This window comes from Fistularia commersonii, chromosome 20 (assembly GCF_037954325.1).
Source record: "Fistularia commersonii isolate RoL2024-O1a breed Wild chromosome 20, RoL_Fcom_v1.0, whole genome shotgun sequence".
In the NCBI taxonomy this organism is placed as follows: domain Eukaryota; kingdom Metazoa; phylum Chordata; class Actinopteri; order Syngnathiformes; family Fistulariidae; genus Fistularia; species Fistularia commersonii.
The window spans coordinates 5,241,115-5,265,371 of NC_141303.1; the positions used below are offsets into that span (position 1 = coordinate 5,241,115).

The 24,257-nt window shown below is 40.8% G+C and overlaps 1 protein-coding gene across 1 annotated transcript; it reads left to right on the forward strand.

The window, feature by feature from the left end:
- Positions 1 to 1,368: 1,368 nt before the first annotated feature.
- lpin1b (lipin 1b) lies at positions 1,369 to 22,776 on the forward strand. Its single transcript, XM_086167150.1, has 20 exons — positions 1,369 to 1,576; positions 10,568 to 10,771; positions 10,858 to 10,953; positions 13,229 to 13,515; positions 15,159 to 15,272; positions 15,375 to 15,498; positions 15,595 to 15,946; positions 16,892 to 16,985; positions 17,061 to 17,245; positions 17,345 to 17,438; positions 17,568 to 17,637; positions 18,636 to 18,728; positions 18,871 to 18,932; positions 19,030 to 19,168; positions 19,324 to 19,472; positions 20,531 to 20,617; positions 21,045 to 21,197; positions 21,327 to 21,441; positions 21,616 to 21,719; positions 21,817 to 22,776. Exons 1-20 carry the CDS (start codon positions 1,502 to 1,504, stop codon positions 21,992 to 21,994), a joined length of 2,775 nt encoding a protein of 924 aa, XP_086023276.1. The 5' UTR covers positions 1,369 to 1,501; the 3' UTR covers positions 21,995 to 22,776.
- Positions 22,777 to 24,257: the final 1,481 nt, after the last annotated feature.

Below are 24,257 nucleotides of genomic sequence, written 5' to 3' on the forward strand. Positions count from 1 at the left end.
GCATCCCTTAACAATCAATCAAACACCAGTAAATGAAAAACAGACTTTTTCAGCTCCACGTTAAAATCTTTAGACACTATATCATTTTCCCTCATGAATAATTTCGAAGAATATTAATCTCTGGATAACATTCACTGAAATAATGAAACTGCGATAGTGAAGGTGTGATGCCTGTCAAAAGAGCCTTCTCTTGTCAATTCTTTAAAAACTGTGACTTTATAACCTGATAAATGCTCATCTATTCAGTTCTAGGAAGAACGACGAAACCACTTGTTTGAATTCAGGGAGGCCCTTAAAATATTTTTTTTTTTAGTATTTAAAGTATTTATAATGTCGAGTTCGCATGCATTTTATACATTTGAACACTGGGGGACAGTAGAGGCTACAACTTGAAATGTTTCATTGTCGAGGTCTGCGTTTGTTTCTGAGAAATAAATAATTCAACCTAATAAGAATGGAATCAGCACTTTTAGTTTCAATATTCCAAAATTACTTGAAGAGCAGACAAAAAATAAGCATGCAAATAACCTTGAAGTCCTCAAGGCAATGAAGAAAGTTATTTAGAATTTATTCGAGAATTAGTAGAAAATTGCCTGGAACGTTACCAAGAAATGTGCTTGATCATCAGGAAGAAACTATAGATGAAAGTTACTGATATAGGTACAAAAGTTTACAGAAAATAAGGCCAAATATGTATTTAAATGTACAGCTTGCCATTTTTGTTTTGATATTGTTTATTTAGATCTCAGATTTTTGTAGAGGGTTGCAAAGCAAACAAGTTTTCATTTTACCAAAAGATAAAAAGAATCCCGATTTTTCATCTTAAATTTGTCACCACTTATTGCTCAAAGTTAAAACTTAAGATTCCGTGGGCTACACATAAAAAATGATCTATAGGATTCATTCAGTGGGCTAAAATGATATATCATATTATTATATCAGTTAAAGGTCACAGGTCCAGCTACATTAGTGACATTAATTGCAGTGATCGCTGGTAGAGTCACAGGCTGTCCTGGAGAATTTTCTGAATGTCAGTGACGGCCAGACCGTGGTCAACATGGGGTCAAGAACAGCAACAGGTGTCAGAGACTGTCTGTCTCAACTAATGACAAATTTACACATCAGAAAACAGCCAGGCAGACATGAGGAACACGAACTACGTGCCAAAATAATTTGTGCCTTGACTGGTGTGTAATTACTTTCAAAACTAAAATTCTGAGAAACAATCCTGGCAGGTGTCTACCCCAAAATGCCGCAGAAGTCAGAGGGTCTGGTGGATGATGACCAAGCCTTGATGGTGTCATGTTCCCGACGAAGGGGTCCAGGTAATTTTAGTAAGACGCCATTCACTTGCACACAGCAGCCAGACCACTTGAGAAAATCACAGAGTGAGGACACAAGCTCAAGTCTTTGTGAGATTCCTGGGGCTTTTATATATATTGCATCTTGTGGATAGTAAAGACCAGCAATCTACAGGTGGGATCCAACACATGATGGAATCATGATATCGGCAGAAGATGGCGAAGAGCAGGATGAGGCTGGTGACCACTATCCCGCTGATACCACATGGAGCTGGGTATAGTTATTTGTAAATCCTGTGCGTGTGTGGAAGGCCATGAGAAGAGTTTGCAGTAACTATTAATATGTTTGTATTTTTTAAGTATATATCGTAAGAACCTAAAAATCATAATTTCCATCAATGTAAAGGCATGCATTTGTGTATGCATGCAAACTTTCAGACTGGTTTATTCACAATACCTCTTTCTATTGGGGGTCAACCTTAATAAAATATCACTGAGGCTGTACAATGTCTGTGTAAGCAAGTATTAGGATTGCAAAGTATCTCTGCTGAAAAACAATCTGGACCGACTTAAGACCCTCTAGGCATGAGAATGATGATGGAGTTGTTTTCAAATATCTCTAGTAGCAATTCATATCAGAGCTTTATATACATACATCTAAAATAGAGATTGAATTTAAGCTTGAATTAACAGAAAATGCCATTTTCTATCCTTTCCATTTTTTGTCCCTTTCAACAGTCTACAGTCATAATAATCAAGCAGGGGGTGTTATGAGATTTATTTTTCCTTTATTTAATCTCTATGACAAATTTTGCCGTTTCTCGTTAATGCATGTGTCACATCATATGACTCTCAGACCAGACTAACCAGAGCCAATCAGAGCCCCTGATAACAGTCAAGTATGTGAAAGGATTTTGTAATGAATGTCTTAAAGTGACAAGCCAAGCTGAGACAAGAATTAAGTGGCTACAGCATGTGCTTGGCTTCAGGCAGACTGTGAGGTATTTGTTACATCTGACCTATATTTGGGTAATTTTTGTAATCATTTTAATTTACAAATAAATGATTGTTGAGAATACCCATAAAATATTAGGTTTATGTCACCTAAAAGTAAGAGAATGTGTTGCTGAACACTAAAGTAAAGATTTACTCGCTCACGTTTGACTTGTTAAAACAGCTTACTATTTTTGGGACATGTGAAAGTTAAGTAAACAAAAGCTTGTCCCACGAAAGATTATTAGTGGTTAGTGGGAAGTTGCCTGGTTGCAGTGAAGCTGCCGCTGCATGCAAACACCTGTGATTGGCTGAAGTCAGTGTGTGACCGCAGCACACACCTCCAGACATGGAGGCAGGACATCTGGTGTAAGACTAAATAAGGTCAACTTACAGGTATCAAATGGTTTGCCATAATCCTTCTTGTGTTAAAAAGGGAAAATCAATGTAAAAGGAATTAACAATTGTTTTTTTTGTGTGTTTATTTGTTTTTCTTTTTGTCTTGCTTTGTTTTGTTTTATTTTTTTGATTTATTTTCTGCTGAACCACTTTGCTGGATGCCGGACTGAAAGTTGATATAGCAACCTAATATCGGTCATGCCACTGACCTAAAACCATTTTAAGCAAGATCTTGTTCTTGCATGTTGTAATCCGTATTATAAAACACTAAAACTTGTCCAATGTAACATTTCTGAGGGTCATTTTTGAGGCTTATACGTCCTTGAAGAACCTGCTGACTAATGCTGAAAAACCCTCCCTGGGGAAGGGTGCACTGAGGAAATGTTACTGCTATTGATTACAAGATTAACTTTGGATAACTTTAAAATCGTGTGGGAACAGGTTATATCTCATGTGCAAGAAGCTATAAAAACTTAAAAAAGCAAAAGGAAGAACATCTGTTACTCACTCTGAGACTTGTAAATTTCAGGTTTACAACAGCTTAAGAACAACACAAAGAATAAAGGAATGGTTATTAAGACAAGATTCAAAATACAATCGACCATGGTTTGCGCAGTGAAAACTGAAACCGAACCTAACAACAAATAAATAAGAAAATGTGTTGTGCAAATATCCTGACTGCTCTAAAATGATCTTGGTTTTTGTGCTATGTTTGGGGACATTCACAAAAGCCCTAGGCTATGATAGAATTTTCATTGAAAGTGCCAAAAAACAGAAATTATCACCCTGGTGATAATCCAGATCCTAATCCTAATCTAGCCTTGTACTATCTGGAAATTAGTTTATGTGAACCAAAGTGCCGCCAAATCCATCTACATGAAACAACTCAGAGCAAATATCTCCCAATGTCTAAATATTTCATCGACACACATCACGATGATGCAGATGGATCACACTGTGAAAGAAGAAAGGGGAAAAACTCCATTATAAGTATGAAAAGAAAAATAATTGTACTGATTTATAAAACCCCAAATTTCACCTGAGTTTATACGCAAAGCAAGTTGTTGACTCACAGGCTTTGTCAATGAAATAATATCATAAAATAGCTAACAGTTAGGCCAAAGAAACCTAAATTACTTAAAATGCAAATACATATTAGCATGCAAACAGAACGCGATCAGTCAATAAGCACACAGAAGCTAATAAGTTCTGCAGTGAGGCCTGCATTGCTGGCTAAGTTCAACAAAACAGTGGCCTTATTCAGTTTAATCATGTAAATCACAGAGGTGTTAAAAGAAAGATCTGCTCTGTTTGAATGTGATCAAAAGATCACATGCTCTCCTCTCCCCAGCTCAGCGACAGACAGCAGAAAAAGCCCCAGCAAACACATACATTCTTTTCATCTCTTGTGGTTTCCTTTTGAAAGCTTGCTGCAGATGCTGGAAAAGCAATTAGCGTACACGCACACGCACAACCACACACATATGTACCTCATTGTGGCTGCACGTGAGGCTGCTGTAGCGTGGAGCTTTTTTTTTTAACTGGAAGTATTTCCATGAAGAGATATTTTATTGTCAGAATTTTGGCCGTGCTCCAAGTTCATGTAAGGGATTACACGTGCACTCTATAATAGTGACTATGGGCATATGCTTACATGAGCTTGCCTTCAGGGAGTTTGTGTGTGTGAATGAGAGAGAGAGATAAAGAGCGAGCGAGAGAGAGAGGGAAAGAGAGAGAGAATTGTGGAAGAGAAACAGCTGGCCAAAGTAAAAAAGAGTTAAGAGCTCATCACGAGAATTTTCATTGGAGGAGCCACAAGCTAGATTTCACTTTGAGATCTTTATTTGCATATCAAGTGATATTGTGGACTGCGGAGACAAAAGCGAGCTCAAACTTTATTTCCCGAACACCAACACAAAACGAACTTCTGTAGACCAAAAAGCCCGGGACCTAAACCACGCCCCAGCCCCTGGTGCGACCTCAACAGGTAACCTGGAAAGGAAACACAACTTCGCCAGCCTGTGTGCTGGTTTAACGCCTGTCTCAAGAACCAAAATTTGCTCATCGTACGGGGATTGTAAAGGCAAGGGGTGAGCATCATGTTGCACAAACACAAACCGAGCCGACATGAGCTCTGCGGACACAAAAGACCATGGAAAACATTGTGAATGGGGCCTGGAACCCAAGAGCTGCTGGGCAAGAAAGGATCCGCAGACGGATGGGGTGGAAGGGGGAATGAACCCAGTCGAAAACACAACTACGCCAAGCCACTGGAACCACTGGGTGGGGATGGCCGGTGGAGTCATACCAGAGAAGTGCAGGACTACCTTCCAGCACAAGCACATCCTCCAGTTTGAGACCAGTGTGCATCCACCCCGATGTGCATGAGGCACACGAGCAAACACGACAGGCAATCAGCAACAGGATTGGACTTCCCAGCCACATGCTAAATGTCCGTCGTGAACTCCAAAATGGCTACAAGATAGCGCTGCTTGAGCGGACCATGGCTCAGTCACTTTGGACATGGCGAAAGTCTGTGGCTTGTGATCCACAAAACTGTGAAGGAATAGCCTTCAAGCAGTGAAATGATGAGTCACTTGGTGCAGGGCCAACAACTTCCTGTCGAAAGCACTGTACTTGCACTCGCTATCCCGCAGTTTGTGTCTACAGAATGCAAGAGGCTGTCACGCATTCACCACACGCTGTTCAGTCACAAGCCCAATGGCAAGGTCAGATGCATCAGTTGTTAACGCTATGGACGCCATGGGTGCCTGATGAGTGAGGAGGGCTGAATTAGCCAGGGCGTTCTTAGCCCGGTGAAAAGCCTGGACTCATTCAGGAGTCTAGTCGACTATGTCACCCACCTTCTTGAGCCTTAAAGTCCCCTTCAGAGGGGCTGAAAGAGGTGCACAGCGTAAGGGGGGAAGCAGCCGTAAAAGTTCAGCATGCCAAAGAACTCTTGCAATGCCTTGACAGAGGCCAGTTGGGGAATCTGTGCCGTCGCTTGCACCTTTGAAGGCAATGGAACCACGCTTTGTGGCAAAATGCGATGACCCAAGAATCACCGGGAGCCTAAACTGACACATAGCCTGGTTGACTATAAGGCCATGTTCATCAAACCAACGGAAAACCCGTGTCAGGTGGTCCAGGCGTACATCAGCCGACGGTCTGGCCACCAGTATGTCGTCAAGTCAGACGAACATGAGAGCAAGTTCACGCAGCACTGAGTCCATGAGCCTCTCAAAGGTTTGAGTGGCTCCCTTCAAGCCGAAAGACATGTGCAGGAACTTGAAAAGCCCAAATGAGGTGATCACAACGGTCTTGGGTATGTCCGCCGCGTGCACGGGCACCTGGTGATATCCACACCAGGTCCACCTTGGAGAAAACGGGGGCACCTACCAGCCATACAGAGAAGTCCTGAATGTGGGGGATGGGGTAGGAGGCTGTGGGAGTTGGGACCACATAGCTGAAGTGTGGTCGCACACTCGGTCTGCTGGAACCAGGAGGCCAGATCGCTCCGCCAGGACTCCGGGAGCATCAAGGCTGCAGCAAGAATGGATGGCTGTGTGAGTTGGGGCAATGTGGCTAAAGTGTGGTTGCACATGTGGTCCAAGTCAGACATGTCAAGAACAGGGTCACCAATGTGGTGTGAGAATGAAAGATTGCGGAGAGTAAGGCAAGTTCCAACTTTATTCCTCTAACAGCAACACAAGACTAACAACGAACTTCTGTTGACCAAAATGCCCAGGACAAACCATGCCCCAGCCCCCAGTCCCCAGGGGTGAGACGTCATGCTCCTTAGTGTGCCGCCACAATAAACATTACAATAAAACTTGACAATGGGGGTGAACCACTGCACAGACCAAAGTCAGATATCAGTTTCACAGGGATTTAATATTGGGGTGTATGTATATACAGTTGTAATGGCTCACCAGTTTTAGACTGGGCTACAGCATGGGTTGAATATATTATTTGAATTCCTTTTAAAAAAAGTGGCTTGTGAATTGAAAGTACATGGTTTCACACGAGTATCCATGATGTGTAAGTTAAAAATAAGTAAATTCTATATTCATAGCATCGTTACTACAGCCTCTGTGGCCACTCCACCAGACTCTCAAACAAATTCATAGACCAGGATGCTGAACTCTCCCGAGTTTCCCACTTCTTTCTCTCTGTCCCCCCTCCCCCCCAAAACGCTCTCTGCACTGAACCTTGAGCTTCAAATTTATTGTCTTTTTGCACTATTACAGTAAAATACATCATGTTATTATTACTGACTGATTTTGCGCTACATAACTTCATACCTTACATGTACCTCTGCTCCTATTTTTTTTTTGTAAATTCTGCAATCTGTTGTGCGTTTTATTGTTTACATATTACTGAGTGCTAATAAAATGCCTTGTCTCCATGCTGTGAATTTTTAATCTATCACTGCAGTATAGAGAGAAATGTCTTCCCAGTTCCTCTATATGTCTGTACCATAAAGCTGACTTTGCAAAAAATCTAGGTATTGGGTGAAAAAAATATGCAGGGAGGGGCTCACTTGCAATATCAAAAATATTTACAGAAGTACAAGTCAGGCCCAAAGTAAGTAACATACAATGACTCTTCAGGGACAGTTGTCAATAAAAAAACTAATGCAGTGAATAATTTTTAAAAAGCCACTTCCCCTGCCTGGAGGGAACCACTCACCCACTTCCTCAGTCTCAGTCTGCACGACTATGGCATGTGCTGTCACGCTGGGCTGTGATTGGTCAGAAACATCACCTCACTGCGTCACACTTAGCGACTTCACACGCTGACGTCACGGTATGCCCGGTACTTTTGTGCTCTCTATTAGCCCTTCTGGAGGCCAAATGAAATGTTACTGCGCCCAAGTAGTGTTTTTACATTTTTGCTTGGCCTCCATGACTCGAAACTCAAAGCATGTTAATTTGAATTCCCGGTTTAGTGAAGCCCTCAAGTGTTTGGTGGGTCTTTTCCCAAGTTTCCACCTCAGCACTGCTTCCTCCTACGTATCATTCCGGCATATTTTCACTTACTGTTTTAAGTGCTACTGTGCTTAAATAACAAACTGTTCATATATGACTAATTTTGAATCGTTTATTATCCGTTAAAACGGTAACTAACAGATTAGTTTATTATGACTTTTTAATTCAATAATAGCGAACTTGACCGGACCTTTTTTTTCATTTCGGTTATCTTTACGGTAACCGACCCCAGAAAGGAGCACCTGAAAGAGAATTAGAGGCTAAACGAAGAAGATTACGACGAAGAAGAAGAATGACATAAATGACACGTCAGGCCATGTCAGTTTTCAGTCTCCGGACATTCACTGACCGGTGAGGAGGAAAATCACTTGTATTGCCACACTGGCAGCTGAGGCGTTTCGCAACAACATCCTCGCAAGCCTATTGGTCTGGAGGCGGGGCTTCGCTGCCGGTGACGTCACGATCTGACGATGCACGCCGAGTCAGACCGTGAGAGTGAGAGAGTGTGTGTGTGTCTGTGTGTTTCTGTGTATGTGTGTCTGAGATAGAGAGGGGTTTCAGCAGCATCGCTGAGAATCAAATAGCACTGACTCTGCTGTTAGTTACTGACGTCTGTGACATCTATTCAGAGACAGCGATCACCGAGAAATAGCTCATCTATAATGTATTACCGTTTTGTTTTCATCCGCCGCTGAGGAAACACCAGCTGCTTAAAAAAGGACTATTGGCGTTTTCAGCTCCGGGAGGTAGGAGAAAGATATCTGTAATATTTATAACATCTACATGTTTTGATGAACATTTTTCCTGAATTTGTGTATTTGTCGACTGCACAGCTGTACACGGGATTTTCCAATGTCATATCAGGATATTTTGGGCAACATATTCACCCCTAAATCAAGTGACTGCAGTCCCCTTCCCTTTAAATGGGTGAAAACTAGTTGTTTAAGTGAGTCACGTGTATGATCCTCCCTATTCAAACGGCAATTCATCACAATGCAATTCATGGAAATCCTCCCCTTTGGAGTCTGGCTTTCAAAGTAATAAGCATGAAGAGTGATGATTATATTTAGTGAATACTTTTGTTAGCTGGATATTATTTGCTTAGAAGCCCTGACAAATTCCTGCCAGCTAGGATATCTTGACAACAGCAGCCAGAGAATCCATTACACTAATAAGCATACCAGTTAGACAACACTCAAACCTTTTTTTTTTCCTATGTCTGGAATCTGTCGAATAATCATTTAAGACTTCAAATGAGGGGTGGCTCGTTTTGCAGCTCATGATTTAAAAAGCAGGAAGTTCTGAGACATTTTTCGGTCTTTTTTTGCTTCATCTGTGGCATAAGGTAATCTATTTTGGGATAAATTGGCTTTGCAGCATGTAACAGTTTTTCACACAAACCGTCATCTGCTTTGAAATTACACAAGGAATCGCTGGCAGCATTGTAGATCAATGCGTCGGTGAAATGTGAAATTGCTCATTTGAGACAGTGAAGGTCATTGTCCTGTTCTAAGACTCAGACATTGTCATAGCTTCTGACATTCAGCTGCTGCTGTAAAGCGAGGGTTCTCACATTTGGCTCCATGGAATGGGGGGGGGGGGGGTGGGGGGGTGGGGGCAGGTTTTGGCATTGGTTCAAGCTGATCTTCTGTGTTGGAGCAATCATTTTTGGGGGGCCCAGTGCCAGTCTAGCTGAGGTCAGACTAACTCATCCCATAATGAGATAACTGCAAACTCACAAAAACTTTTGAAAGCGTTACAGTTCATGTTTACTGTGTTTGGTCAATGGTGTTTGCAACACAGTAGCCAAGCTACTGTGTAGCATTAAAATACTTTCCAGTGCCCCCCCCCCAAAAAAGCTTTTGCAGTTATAGGGACCTGATTGCTGGATAAGCAGTTTGTTTTAGAAAACGTGCATTTTTTTACGATAAATTTCCATGAAGATTTTACAATTATTACAATCTGAGTCTTAGTATGACCGTCAGGGCACTTACCAAAAGTCATATCTAAATATCTGTCCATAGTACATGTTTATGACAATGCTAAAGATTGTGCATAACAAATTAGGCATGTTTACATATTTAACATGTCAAATATTTGATTTTGAATTCTCAGTGTCGAGTGGTAAAAAATAAGTTGTGACTTGGAGAATCAGTAGGAATTGTGAATATAATTGTACAGATGTTGGATGATAGTTGTCTGAAAAAATATTGTCCTGTTTGGGGTAATTTTGAAGATTCACTGTAAAAGTATCATGTTTTTTCAAACTTATCTTCCATAGTTCATGCACAATAGAAGTGAATACTTTGTATGAGAGTGTTGAACTCTTATATAACAATGCCCTTGAGCTTCAGAAGTTATTCTGATTGTCACTAGTATCAGTCCCACTCCTGCATGTCTGTCACAATGTTGCAGAATAGACAATTCTTTGGTCAGCTTAGGTAAAATATAAGTAACCTTTACAAGTCTAGTGCCGGAAGCAACTGGATATAGTAGACTTGGATGAGGTTTATCAGGCTCAACAGGAATTGAAACATAGCTCAGGAGGTCACATGGGGTCTTTCTGTCGAGGTCTGGTCTCACACTTCTCTAATCTTTTTCTTAATACAAGTACTGGTAATGATGTTGTACCTAACTTGACCTTAGACGGGATGCTCCAAAAAAATTTACTCCATGCCACTGGTGGAGGGGAATGTCAGTTATAACGTCATCAAGAATAGTTCAACAAATGCCAGTCCATTAACACTTACTCTATGTGTCCATCGTGGCTGAGCTCAGTAGTTAAAAGCAGGTAATATAAGCAGTGACTGTGACGTAGGTGTGCTACTGAAATTGAAACTCTGTCCTTTGTCCCCTCTCCTATCATATCCTTATGTCTACCAGACCCGCCAGACCATGAACTACGTGGGTCAGTTGGCAGGCCAGGTGTTTGTCCAGGTCAAAGAGCTGTACCGAGGCCTCAACCCTGCCACCCTCTCTGGCTGCATCGATGTCATTGTGGTGCGGCAGCCCGATGGCTCCCTTCAGTGTTCACCCTTCCATGTTCGCTTTGGCAAGATGGGTGTCCTCCGTTCACGGGAGAAAGTGGTACAGGACTTATTATTTATACAGTTTAAAGGTTTATAATGTAGTGTTTTGTTCCTGTGAGGTTTTCTAATATGGTTTTGCTTCAGGTCGACATGGAGATCAATGGAGAGCCAGTGGATCTGCACATGAAGCTAGGGGACAACGGAGAGGCTTTCTTTGTCCAGGAAACAGAAAATGATCAGGTAAACAAAAGAATATTTACAGATACTACATCAGTATATGTTACAATTATACAGTGACACGACTGCTTCGGAATGTAATCTGAAGCTGCTGCAAGTTCAAAGGATGCAAGAATTTAGTCTGTTGAATATAGTGAAGTGATTCAAACATAAACAGAATTTGAACAAATACTCCGCCTCCCTGACGTCGACGAGTGTAGACACACCCATGTTTATAAGCCTAAAGTCTTGTCCAAGCTGTCTTCCTTCTTACACGTAGTTGTCATGCTGTGTGTTGAGTTGGCACTGCAGTCAGAAAATTCTTACTTTCCTTTTTTGCTGAACAGCAATCCCGCTGTTCATCAATAGGTAAGAGCACTGAATGCAGTATTCAATAACCCAGGCTGTCTGACCTACATTTCATGGCTATGATGGAAAATAAACTAAAGCTGGACTTTCCCTCACAGATACAAATGGTTCTGGCAATCTAAAAACAAATTTGACTCGTTCAAGTATCAAAACTGCAGTCTCCCTCTAATTTTCTTGACGCAGTTCCTGGATGTTTGAGTTTAAAGTTTAAAGTGTAAGCTTTCTCTGAGGTCATTAACAAAAAAAAAGGAAGGAGAAAAAAAGCCTTTAAATCTGTCCTTGTCAAATATTTACCATGGACAAGTGTGATTAGGGAACTACATGTTGTCTTGTATTCTAAAGACATTCTCTTTGTATTCATATATTTTGATTATATGCGTGTTTATATACAACCAGTCACAAATCTATCTCAAAGTGGTCTTGTTTTTTTTTTTTGGGGGGGGGGGGACTAAAAGAAACATTCAAAACTCAGTTTGAAATTTCGTGGAAAGTATGAAAAAAATCCTAGCTGTTTTCCGCCCAGTTCTTGGAAAGCGAGTCTTTTCTTCAGTCCCTGTTTTCACTTGGTCTCCAAAGCTCTCAGCAACCGGCTAAAGCAGCCAGGTCATGCTTCCTGTCAAAATGAAATGTGCTGTAGCTATTACTGCACATGAGGATGTATGCCTCCGAAAATACATAAACAAGCAAGAATCTACTGAGACCGGAGTCAAGCATGAACAAGGGAAGTGGGTGATTTATTTCAGCCGGAGCGGTGTCATATTTCTTTGTCTGGAAGAAAAGCAATGGTGTTTGCACCATGGAAAGGGGGGTGAGGGAGGGAGGGGGGCAGAAGGAGGATTGTATTTCTCAACCCTTTTTTGGTTCAGGGAAGGAAAACGTGAGGCGAGGGAACACAAATCATATGGTGCCTTTTTTTTTTTTTTACCCGTCTTCCATTGCTTTCCCCTCTCCATGTGCCTCCATGCTCATGCAAAACATTCTTTCACATGTATATATACTGCCCTACATTCAAAACAAGATGCTCCTCCAGGAAAGCCTTTGTATTTCCTAGAAGGAGCTATTATAAGCCTCCTGTCAGAGAATTCTGGAACAAAAGTGTTTTGGACTGGCTCTTTTGTTTTTCTCACAAACCTCTCCAAGGCTGCAGAAGTGTGTGTAAACTGTTTGGCAGTGATTGTGCATATTCGCCATCCTAGCAGGGGTAAATCCTATATCAGAAGCAAAAAGTTCAAACTCCGATCTCAAATGACCAACATTTTTGTACAGAATGGGTAATTCTTGTCAAAATCCTCTTGTCATGGCAAGTCCAAGCAATTCTCCATGACCTGGTTAACTGAGAACCTCCACAGACATACAGAATAGGTAATTTTTCACTGTTAATATGGCTGAACAATATTGGGATACATACTAGATATAATTTAAGTGGGATTGTTTACTCTATTGAATTGTTTTCAAAAGCAGTGGCAGTTTAAATTTAAAATCGATGAGAAAATTGCTTTAAATTGAAGAAAGGAATGACCTTAAATGTGGCTGAATTGCCCCAAAATAAGACAGCAGTCACTGGAACATTTTTTTCCTATTAATTCTTAAAATGTCATCTTCCTGATGAAGTGTTCGATTTTCTTCAATTTAAAGGCTGAATGCTGGTCAGAAGCCTTTCAACAGAATTTAGAAAATATAATCAGACTTCTCATGTCCAAGGGACAAGCTTAGGCAAGGTTTTTTTTTTCATGTTAGATATGATGTCAAAAAAGGCAATAGTTATCAATCTCACATGTAAATGTAATAATTCATATAAAACCTTTAGGATACATAGAAGCAGATTCATGCAACCTTTCCTATGGCTGATAAGTCTCTCTAGTCACACTACAGTGAAGATCAGAAAATGAACCAGGTATATTTCAACAATTTTTTTTTCACTTGTCAACAGGAAGTGGTTCCTGCCTACTTGGCCACTTCTCCAATCCTGTCAGACGGGGTCATTCTGATGAACTCATCCCTGCTGGGGAAGAACTCCGGTCCGAACATACAGACCCTGGGCTCCTCAGGGAGCACTGGCGAGACTGGCAGTGGGATGATGAAGAAGAGGAGGAAAAGGAGGAGAAAGGCCAGGGCGGACAGCCTGAAGAGGGAGGAGAGTGGAGAGTACACCGAGGACGAAGACATGTTCACCATGGACATTAGCTCAGATGAGGGTACGGAGATGGAGACCAGCAGGTGAGGAACTGCTGCAGAAGTAAAAAGAAAAGAAACATAGGGGACGGGATTCCAAATGGTGGAATGAATTAATAAAACATTTTCAATTATATTTGAGCTATATGGTAAAAAAACTGAGTGATATATGTGAAGTGTAACTAGAGCAGGGGAATACTAGCTATGGGGACGGGTGAGTAGTGGAGGGGCAAACAATGATCCATGTGGCTGTGAGATAAACAACACAATATATCACTGAAATGAAGTTTGACAGCAGCTGTAGTGGAACTAGAGTCTGGCGGACAAGAATAAACATACCAACATCTGCAGTAGTGAGGCTGCCAGCTACATTTGAAAAAGGATGTTGCCTAAAACGTGACTCTTAAGAAGTCTTACAGCAGTATGAAATTTCAATGTGCAGGGCCACCGCAGTCCATTTGACCACTTGTTAATCTTTACATCGAATATGTGAAGGTTTATTCTGTGGCAAAAACACAATAAAACAGCCTGTAATGCAGATATAATGTAAGTTTGGAGTTTAGAAAAAGGGTTCTTTCTGTGTGCGCATGTATATCTGTGTTTTTCAAAGAATGAGTGTATTGTATGTGCATGGTCATAATGTAACTTGGCCCCTGCCATGTAACATTCAAGCCAAACGGACTACACTAGCATGTGCAGTATTCAGGTCAGGCAAGCTGCAGCAGGATCCATGCCACACACGTGTAGCTTTAGACAGTATTTCGTCATCATAACTATATATGAGGGTAGTTGTTAACTGCTTCATGACAGTTTTATTTTTATCTTTACATAGATTTGTAACTCATGGAGTGGCTTCAAATAGCACACTGCTTAATTTATAAACAAAATATTTAGTAGCTTTTTTTTTAAATGACTTTAAATATTCATTAAACATTCAACACCATAATAAGATACTCAACCAGTAATTTGTCAAGATGAGCATGTTGGCTATTAGCACAACAGTGTTAAAAAAATTAGTGAAGACTTATATCAAGAGTGAAGTCATATTATGCAGTATGGAAAGGAAATGCTCCTTTTTAGGATTTAAATCTTATCTGTCTGTTACTGTGTATCCATCTTACCAGTGGTAGCAACAACAAGTGCTACCACTTATGTATTATTTTGGGCATGATATCACTCTTCATATTGACAATGCACTGACTTGAAAGAGTGACATATTAGAATAATATTTTAACCCCATTGTTCTCTAAAGTCAGCTGTTATGTTAGGAGAAAGATTTCCATCAGCCAGAACTTTGATAAACTAGAGCATTTTGTCAATGTGCAGAGTGCACTTGGCATGATCTCAGTACCACAATATGAGTGTAAAAAGACAGTTATGCTACAGTCTTTTACTTTGTAAAGCATTTGGATTCTGTATTTTATTTGATCCTGCTCAGAGAATGACCCTGGTAGAGAAAAGTCAATCTCTCTCGATGTGAAACAAATCTGGCACAGCGTGTTGGGATTCTTCCATTATCTATGCTACACATCACCACCCATTTTATATATATTGCCCAAGTAGGGTTTTCATAACCTTGATTACAGAAAAGACAAACCAACACCCCGTGGAGGAAACAATCTATTTAGCACATCAACAGAAATATTTGATAATTCTATATTATGAACCCGTATTGGTGTGTGTTTCAGGGCCACATCTCGTGACAGCTCAAGAGACGAGGGAGCCATTGGCGCAACCAGCGGTTCTTTCAAACAGACTTGCATCTATACTCGTTCAGATGGAGAGTGGAGTCCCATGCAGAGGTACTTCATTCATTTCTAATAACCCACAATCAATTAGCTGAATATTACAATGCAACAGAAATGGGTATTTCATCACTTGTTTATGCCATACTCCTCACTCAGCCCTGGGAACTCTCGTCCCACTTCTCCCAAGAGTGACTCCGAACTCATCGTGAAGCCATCGGATTCAGAAAACCAGAATCCAGCCATGCACTGGGCGTGGGGGGAGCTGCCTCAGGCCGCCACTGTAAGCCACCATGGAGATGATCTCATTCATAGCTGCTTTGGAATATCAGTGTTATGTTTATGTAAATCTAAGTCCTTTATTGTCCAACTTCTCTAGCCGTCCTTCCTCTCTGTGAAACCCGGCCCTCAGCCTGTCTGTCCCGTCTCCATCCCCGTGTCTGCCAACACACACTTCCGTGTGATTACCCATGAGGCATCCTCAGAACAGTGCGGGCCCTGCTCTGAAATATCAGCACTCAAACTGCTGATGCCAGAGGACAGAGCTTCCACTCAGCCAGCAGTCCTCACAGAGGGGATGGACATGGAATCTTTGAGGATGGAGTCGCAGCCAGTAACTGCTGAGACACAAGCTACAGCGGCAGGAAGAGCGGAAGCTCATATAATGTCAGAGATGGAAGAGACAATGACTCGCACTGTTGGCAAGACAGACTCTCCATCCAAGAAGAAAGGTAATTTTAAGTTGTACACTTTCCTCTACAAGCAAAATAAGATGTCCCCCGCTGTGCACTGTTGTGAATATTTCCACTTCAAAAACCAAACACAAAAATAGCGTACTCCTCAGGGCATTGCAGTTATTGGGACTGTCTCAACTGAGATGTAGTTTCTTACCCGAACTGTATCATTTGAGAATAGGATTTACATTAAAATAGCGAAATCCGTCATGCCCTCAGATGTTGGAAAACCAGAAAAGGGTGACAGATTTTTCCCGTCATGAAAAACACAGAGGTAGAAGGCAAAGTGTGCCAGATCATCTTTTGTTTTTCAAGCATATCATTTCACATTGTCCTAGTGTCACCCCTCCCCCAAACTGCTATCATCATCATTTGAAAAGGGCTGAGTGATTTTAGGAAGGACATTAACATTAAGGTTCTGATGTTGAAAGAATACAGAATACTCGGTCTAAAATCTAGATAGGAACAACTTCCTCGCAGGGAGTTTGAAGTATTCAAATCTGTTGTACAAATAAGGCACATGATCTTTAGAAAATAATGGATCAATACTTCATGGTATTAGAAACTTGACAACCATGTCACCTTTGAACCCCTTTGTCTGTCACTCGTTCACTAAATATCAGTTCGATGTAAAAACAAGCGACTTTGGCTTCAAACACAAAATGCAAAGCGGATGATTAAGCATTTAGTGGAAATCGAAAGTAAAGGTTTTACCTGCTGAATTGAGGGAAAATGTCAGCATAAAAACAAGGTGTTTCGCCAAACTAAACCTCAGTGCTAACCATCACAGGCACCACACTGGGCCAGGCGTTGGCAAGAATCTCCTATCACATCACATTGCAATATTCTGCGTACTTTATTGATGTTTCTATAAACAGTACCACAAACCCATATTTTTAGTGATGTATTTTTTTCTTAACGGTATCACTGCTTTCATTGCAGATAAAAGGAGCCGTCATCTCGGTGCGGATGGGATTTACCTGGATGACATTACAGATCTTGAGCCTGAAGTTGCAGCCTTATATTTCCCCAAGAGGTAGGCGTTGTGTGTAATTGATATAGCTGCAAGGTGTTTGCTGACTGTCGTAAACATGCATCCTGACCTGTTTAGTGATGGAGGCGGAGCCGTGAGGAGCAACTCAGAACCAGGCCTCCACGGCACCAGTCTGTCCCCACAGTCGGTCAGCTCTGGGGGGGACAGCGGCGTTGACAGCTACTGTGACCCCATGACCGACCTGCCGTCAATCGCCATTTCTCTCTGCGGAGGGCTTACTGAAAACAGAGAGATCACTGAGGGTAAACCTCTATAATGTTGCTTTGATATAAATGCTGCCCATAATGCAGAAATTAGTAAATTAGACATTGATATGTCTGTGTTTCTGTTCCTACTTACAGAGCAGTTTCATGAGAAGATCATCTCCTACCAGCAGTTCGTAATGAACCCTTCAATTATAGACGATCCAAACTTGGTCGTGAAAATTTGTTCTAAGTAAGACCTCTGAACTTAAGAAATTAAGAAAAGACAAGTTTCTTAAAATAGTAAAATTGCAGGAGTGTTTTTCTTTTTTTTTTCTCCTAGCATCTCTGGAACTGATATAGATATCTTTTCTCCTTACAGATACTATAATTGGAGCACTGCAGCTCCACTCATGCTGGCTATGCAGGCCTTTCAGAAACCGCTACCCAAGGTAGGAATCTGATACACACACACACACACACACACACACACACACACACACACACACACACACACACACACACACACACACACACACACACTCACACGCCTGGGCACCAGGGAGTGATTGGTCAGAGTGCTTGCACCATCCCCCCCTCTTGACAGAAGCTGGAACTGCACCTTCTTTCTGCGTACATTTCCATACAGAACACAACAGCAATACCAGTTCTTCATGCTGGAAAAAGTATGAAAATGGTCCTCTCACACACATAAAAGTGTGTGAAATAGCAACAAAATATTACATTCTAAAATTTGTCTTTTGCTTTGTTCTTTGCAGGAAATTTGCAGTTGCTCCTTATAAACTTTAGAAAAAGGCAAAAGGACACTATAGATTTATGGTTACACTATTATCATCTAAACATCTGCATTTATCAATTACAACAAACCAAATGTATAGTCTATAACCAATAACAATTTCAGTGTGACCAATTGCTGATTCTTTGTCACTTACTGACTTACTGAGTTTAACTTACTGTGAAACTGTCTTTCCTCCTGTTCTTCCTTCTTCTCATTTTCCCACCCCTGTCATTGGTGCATTTATCCATTTGTTCATCAGTACAACTGCTTGAGTTATATCTACTCATCTGTCGAATGTCTTCTCTGTTGTGTGTCTGGGATGCTGGGGTACAGCGCTGTATGTCTGAGGCAACAGTTTTCTGAGCTAACATTGTTAAAAATCCTGTATTTCTTATCTTTTTCCTTCCCTTTTCACTATAATTCCTTTTTTGTGTGTGTTATTGATAACCTCATAATCTTCCTCATCCAGGCTTTCGCTCATTCACACCCCTTCCTTTGCCCCATTTGAGTCACATTGCTGCTACCGTGTTCCTGTTTATTGATTTATGGTATGGTTTGCCTTACTTTTTCCAAGTGTGTTATTATGGTGTTGTTCTTCTTGTGTTTGTGTGTTTGTGTGTTTGTGTGGGTGCGTGCGTGTGTCCACTCAAGGCTGCAATAGAGAATATTATGAAGGAGAAAATGCCCAAGAAAGGAGGGAGGTGGTGGTTACCCTGGAGGGGAAGAAGCAATAGCACTAAAACGGTAATTTGTCTTCTCCTAATCTGTTAGTGAATTTTTTCATACTTTTGTTTGTGTAGTTGTCGTCATAGTGCAATTGCCTAAATAATCTGTTCTATAAATGGGTGAGTGGAGAAAATACTCAAGGTTTGACACGACTTTTCAGGACTCAATGTCTCAGCGTGAGGCATGCGGATCCATTGATCAAGTTGGGACAATAACAATCAGGTAAGAACCCCGTAAACATTGTAAGCAAGTCATATGATTAATCAATTATATATCAATTATATATATTTTGGCTTCTAAATCAAAGTTATCTTGATAGACTTAAAGAAGAATCATCCTCCAGCGATGAGGACCACAGGGCCACGAATCAGGGCGCTGCAGCCATCCAACAAGAACCCGGGCTGGCAACAGGAGGCGTGTCCTATAAAAAGACCCTCAGATTGACATCTGAGCAGCTGGTCAGTATTTTACACTGAAAAACATAGCAGAGACTAAAACCAGGACTGAGGGAATCGTGATCAATAATTAAAACATACTGTCTTGTTACTCTCCCTCTCTCTCACTCTCTCACTCACACACACACACACACACACACACACACACACACACATAGATGTCTCTCCAGCTACAGGATGGTCCTAATGATGTGGTGTTCAGTGTGACCACTCAGTACCAGGGTACCTGCCGCTGCACAGGAACCATCTATTTGTGGAACTGGGATGACAAGTTAATCATTTCTGACATCGATGGAACCATCACGAGGTGCATTAGTTACACACGCACACACACACACACACACACACACACACACACACACACACACACACACGTGAATGCATACATGACTGTTGAGATTCTTCTCTATCAGCCTCTGCAAGATTGGAGCTCAAGTGAATTGGTTGCCATACTTGTGGTGGACTCTTTTCAACTTGAATGACCTTTGAACGGCTAATGAAGTTTGCTATAGGAAAGTAATGATTTGACCTCTTGATGGAAGTGCATGATGGAACTTTTAATTTCCTTGGGTGGAAATGTTCTCCAGGCGTGCATGAAATCGTTCTTATACTGTTTTCAGGGCATTTTTCATTTCAATGAATATCTGCCTCTTTATCCGAGGATCAAGTTGTGTTTCAGGCATTTAGACGAAAATAAAAAAAACATTAGTTTTTTTTGTTTGTTTGTTTGTTTTGTTACTGAATACTAAAGTCTGCCTTTAGAACCATATCATTATTGTAAGTCAGTCTTTATTAATTTTCAGAAAGCAATAGTAGTGGAAGTTGCACAAGTAATAAGAGCCAGCCTCGTCTCAGAGCGCAGAAGGAACATCTTTATTTATTTGGTATCTGTGGACATATCAAAATTATATTAAACTATCAAATAAATGTAGTTTCTAAATTGTCAAAAACCAGTTTTTTTCTGGAGGTCTGAAATAGTCAGTGTTTTACTTTGAGATACTTTCCCACTGGACTGTACCTGATCATGCTATCAATCTTCAATAACAAACATTTATTTGCAGAGTTTCCACATTTCCAAGGTTTCACTTTTTCACCACAGAAATAAATTATAATGAAATGATTTAAGGATGTTTGTGGACTATTTGACCTGGCTGGCTAGCTCGGTTGGTTTGTGTGGGGCTACTAATGCCAAGGTCACAGGGTCGGTGTCCGTATGGACAATCAGTCTATTAAGGGGCAGTACGGCTGGGGCAGATGGTGGGGCAGTCAAAAGAAGATGGATATATTCATTTTTTAGAAAAAGTGCTTTAATTTAATTCGGCAGTGTCCAAATTCTACGTAGTTAACTGTCGCCTGTGTCCTCAGGTCTGATACATTGGGTCATATCCTGCCCACCCTGGGGAAAGACTGGACCCACCAGGGCATAGCCCAACTCTACCACAAAGTCAGCCAGTGAGTAGTTATTCATATGTTCTCACATTTGAAAAAACGGCAAGTCTAAATTGTTTTCTAACACTCTATAGTCAAAATTTATAGTGTTTTAATATTGCTTGACAGAGGTCCAATAGGAAGGAAAATGTTATAAATACAGTTAGAATTTTCAAATTAATTCAACTCAAAATCAGCATCGTCACCTTCTTAAAATAATTGCCGAACTCATTTTTTGCCTAAATCAACTCCTTAGTCAACATGTGGCTCAGTTTTTTGTGTTTCCTGAAGAACGTGAAAAATGACCGAGATGATTATTTCAAGAAGGCGACAACATAAAATTTGGAGATGAAACACAAAATCTTATCAGTGCCAAGGTTACTGTTTCCTGAAATCCAAATGTGTTGTTTACCACAATAATCCAAACTTCTTTTTTCTTTTCTGCCCCCAGAAATGGCTACAAGTTTCTGTACTGTTCAGCCCGAGCTATCGGCATGGCTAACATGACCCGAGGTTACCTCCACTGGGTCAACGAGAGAGGAACCATGCTTCCGATGGGCCCTGTGCTCCTGAGCCCCAGCAGCCTCTTCTCAGCACTGCACAGGTCTCTCAACAAACACACTCTTAGTCACCTTCCATTTGTTGATTAAAAAAAAACACACGGCGAACTCCTGGACAATAATTCCATGCACAGTTGTCACATGCATATTTTTGTTTGGTGTGTTTTTGGCAGGGAGGTGATAGAGAAGAAGCCGGAAAAGTTCAAGGTGGAATGTCTGACCGATATCAAGAACCTATTCTACCCCAACACACAGCCTTTTTATGCAGCGTTTGGAAACAGACCCACGGTACACACACACACACACACACACACACACACACACACACACACACATACGTGTCTCTTATATCATAATCGGTGGCACACAATATGGCATGGTTTAATTCAATTTGATTCCTGAAGATTTTTAGCTTAGTGTTTATTTTCTTTTCCATAATTCTTAATTATTTTGCATTTCCAGGATGTATATTCCTATAAAGAAGTCGGAGTCCCACTCAACCGGATATTTACAGTGAACCCCAAAGGAGAACTGGTTCAGGAGCACGCCAAGACAAACATTTCATCGTAAGTCAGTGGAAATGTAGTAATTAAAATGAATAAAAAATATTCAACTCTCACATCTGATTTGTCTATTCTTTTATTTTCCTTCTCTACTCCCCAGATACGTGCGTCTGGGGGAGGTGGTGGACCACGTGTTCCCGTTGAAGATGAGATCGTCCTCCTCGGACTTCCCCTGCTCTGATACCTACAGCCACTTCACCTACTGGAGGGAGCAGCTTCCCCAGGTAGACCATCCAGCAACTACAACTCCACAGAGTCCCAGAGGCCCCAGCAGCTGACTACCTGCGGCCTGCGGAGCAGCTCCAAGCAGGCAGCGAAATAGAGACTGATGGTGCGCATTTAAAAATGCAAGATTGCATATGTGTATATTTGTGGTTCATCGATGTAGTTTTTATTGTTGTCGTTGTTGTTGAAGAAACTGTAGAGTTACATTTATTAATGTATCAGCTGCAAAACCATATTTAAATGCACAAGATGCATGTAAGCGCACTTTCGAAGGCCTAAGTGCCTGTCTGACAAGATGTATGAATATAATTCATTCAGGCAGCTTAGCACATGCATTGATTTGGAGTGAACATTTCTTTCAATAGCCGGACCCTGAAGCCACCGGTTATCAGTCTAGTGCAATGTTTGTTTCTGAGCACATCAAACAGAACCGTGGCTGAAACCTGCACCTGACATTCAATGTAGAATTTTATTTTCCTACTCTGAACTTTTTTTAGTCGAGACTGTTACATTTTATAGAATCAGTCAGCATGGAATATATATATATAAATATATATATATACTTATAAATATATTCCACAGAAATCAAATCAGTGCTTTAGTGCATTAGTATGTGTTACGGATGACATTTCGTATGGATGAACCTCTGTGTAGAGTGCAGCTATTACCGGCGAACCACAATGAGAGTCGTTATGGATATTTGAAATACATTTTTTTTATTTGTGAGAGAAATGAGTGCAAAGTGAGAAAACAGAGAGCGTAAAAGGTTGGTCTGAAAGAAGCTGTACCCGTGTTTGTGAGATGCTGAATAAATTTTATTTTTCTACCAAAAGTCACTGCATTGTGATAAGAAAGCCCATGCGTTTCAATTCGATCACGTGAATTCAGCCATCAAGTCATGCTGACATGCTGACCCTCATGTTTTATTCAATTTATCAATCACCTCATTGATCAATGACTAAAGTCAAAATGTTGATTACCCTTGTTTTCTATTAGGTGCTTTTCTTACCGTATTTTCATGCAAGAGAGGGACGTTTCCAGTGTCAGTGGATTTAATGTGAAGACACCACTGGGAGCGTCTCATAGCGGTTTGTGTGAGGAAGGAGATACACTGAAAAAATTATTTAAGTGTGTTTATTCTTTCCATGAAAGGGCAAAGAGCCTCAATATTTTATATTTGCCTAAACTGTGTACGTTATGATCGCCAGTTATGCTAATTTAGTTTCTCCCCACTTTCTGTTAGAATTAGTGCATTCTTAATAAACAAACTCGAATTCTAGCTGTGTCTTTCACAGTCTGCTCGTTTTCAGCAGAGGGAGCAAAATGTATTGTGCGTATCCAACTGGCCTTTAGGGGGCGCTAATTCTCCAATTGTTCAAGCAGTATTCAATCAACAAGTGGATTTAAATAATTGAATAATATGACTGAGTAGAAAAGAAAATACTATAAAAAAATGGTAGTTCTAGCGTCGGCTATCTCAAAACCTTACACATGCACATGCTATCAAACAATGTCATGTCACTTCTCTTAATTAATCAAGTTCTTGAACTGATAAAAGTTGGGTTGAATTGATCATATAAAGCACAGTTTATGATTTCTTCCAAACAAAAACTTTGACATACATATGACTTAACACCTATACCTACTACTTTTAATGAATGAGAGTTTGCTTGCAGCTGCATTTCTCCACTTGTTTTAGAAGTCTATTTATTTTGCGTCGTTTACATCATTAACTATAATCAATAACATTCAGATAATAATCCAAGAATTTTGAGAAAATGTCATAAAACTATGCAAATCTTTTCCGGATTAATAATGCAACTATTTATAAGATTTATATCAATAGAAAGAATGTAATTTTGGCAATTGTGAAATGCTTCCAGGGGAAAGAAAGGCTACTCTGACCTGTCACTATTCTGAGAAAAATATTTTCTAAAAATCAACAGCAGTATTCTCAATGTTCTGGGAACATCGGCGTAATCCAGAATAACCAAGCAGAATAACCCCCCCCCCCCCAGTGAACACACCACACTTCCTTGCATAAATCACCATGTTAAATAGGACAGGGGTTATTTAAGAGCAAAGGGCAGAACAGCCACAATAAGCAGGAGGAGTTTTAGAAACCCAGGGACCCCATTGGGCCTCAGGGAGAAGCAGTTCACGCGGAAAAGACCAGTGAAAGTTCTCGGCAACGACTGGCGACGGGGGAGGACGAATACTGTCTGCAGGCCGGGAATAATGACAGACCCGGTAAGGCAGCCCTTGTTATTACACTTGTTACACTTGTTGCTACACTTGTTGACATCCCTGCCTTAA

Coding starts and splice junctions, on each gene's coding strand:
- lpin1b (XM_086167150.1), top strand. CDS start 1,502: ATGATATCGGCAGAAGATGGCGAAGAGCAGGATGAGGCTGGTGACCAC. Junction 21,198..21,326: donor CTCTTCTCAGCACTGCACAG/GTCTCTCAACAA, acceptor TGTTTTTGGCAG/GGAGGTGATAGAGAAGAAGC. Junction 21,442..21,615: donor CGTTTGGAAACAGACCCACG/GTACACACACAC, acceptor TTGCATTTCCAG/GATGTATATTCCTATAAAGA.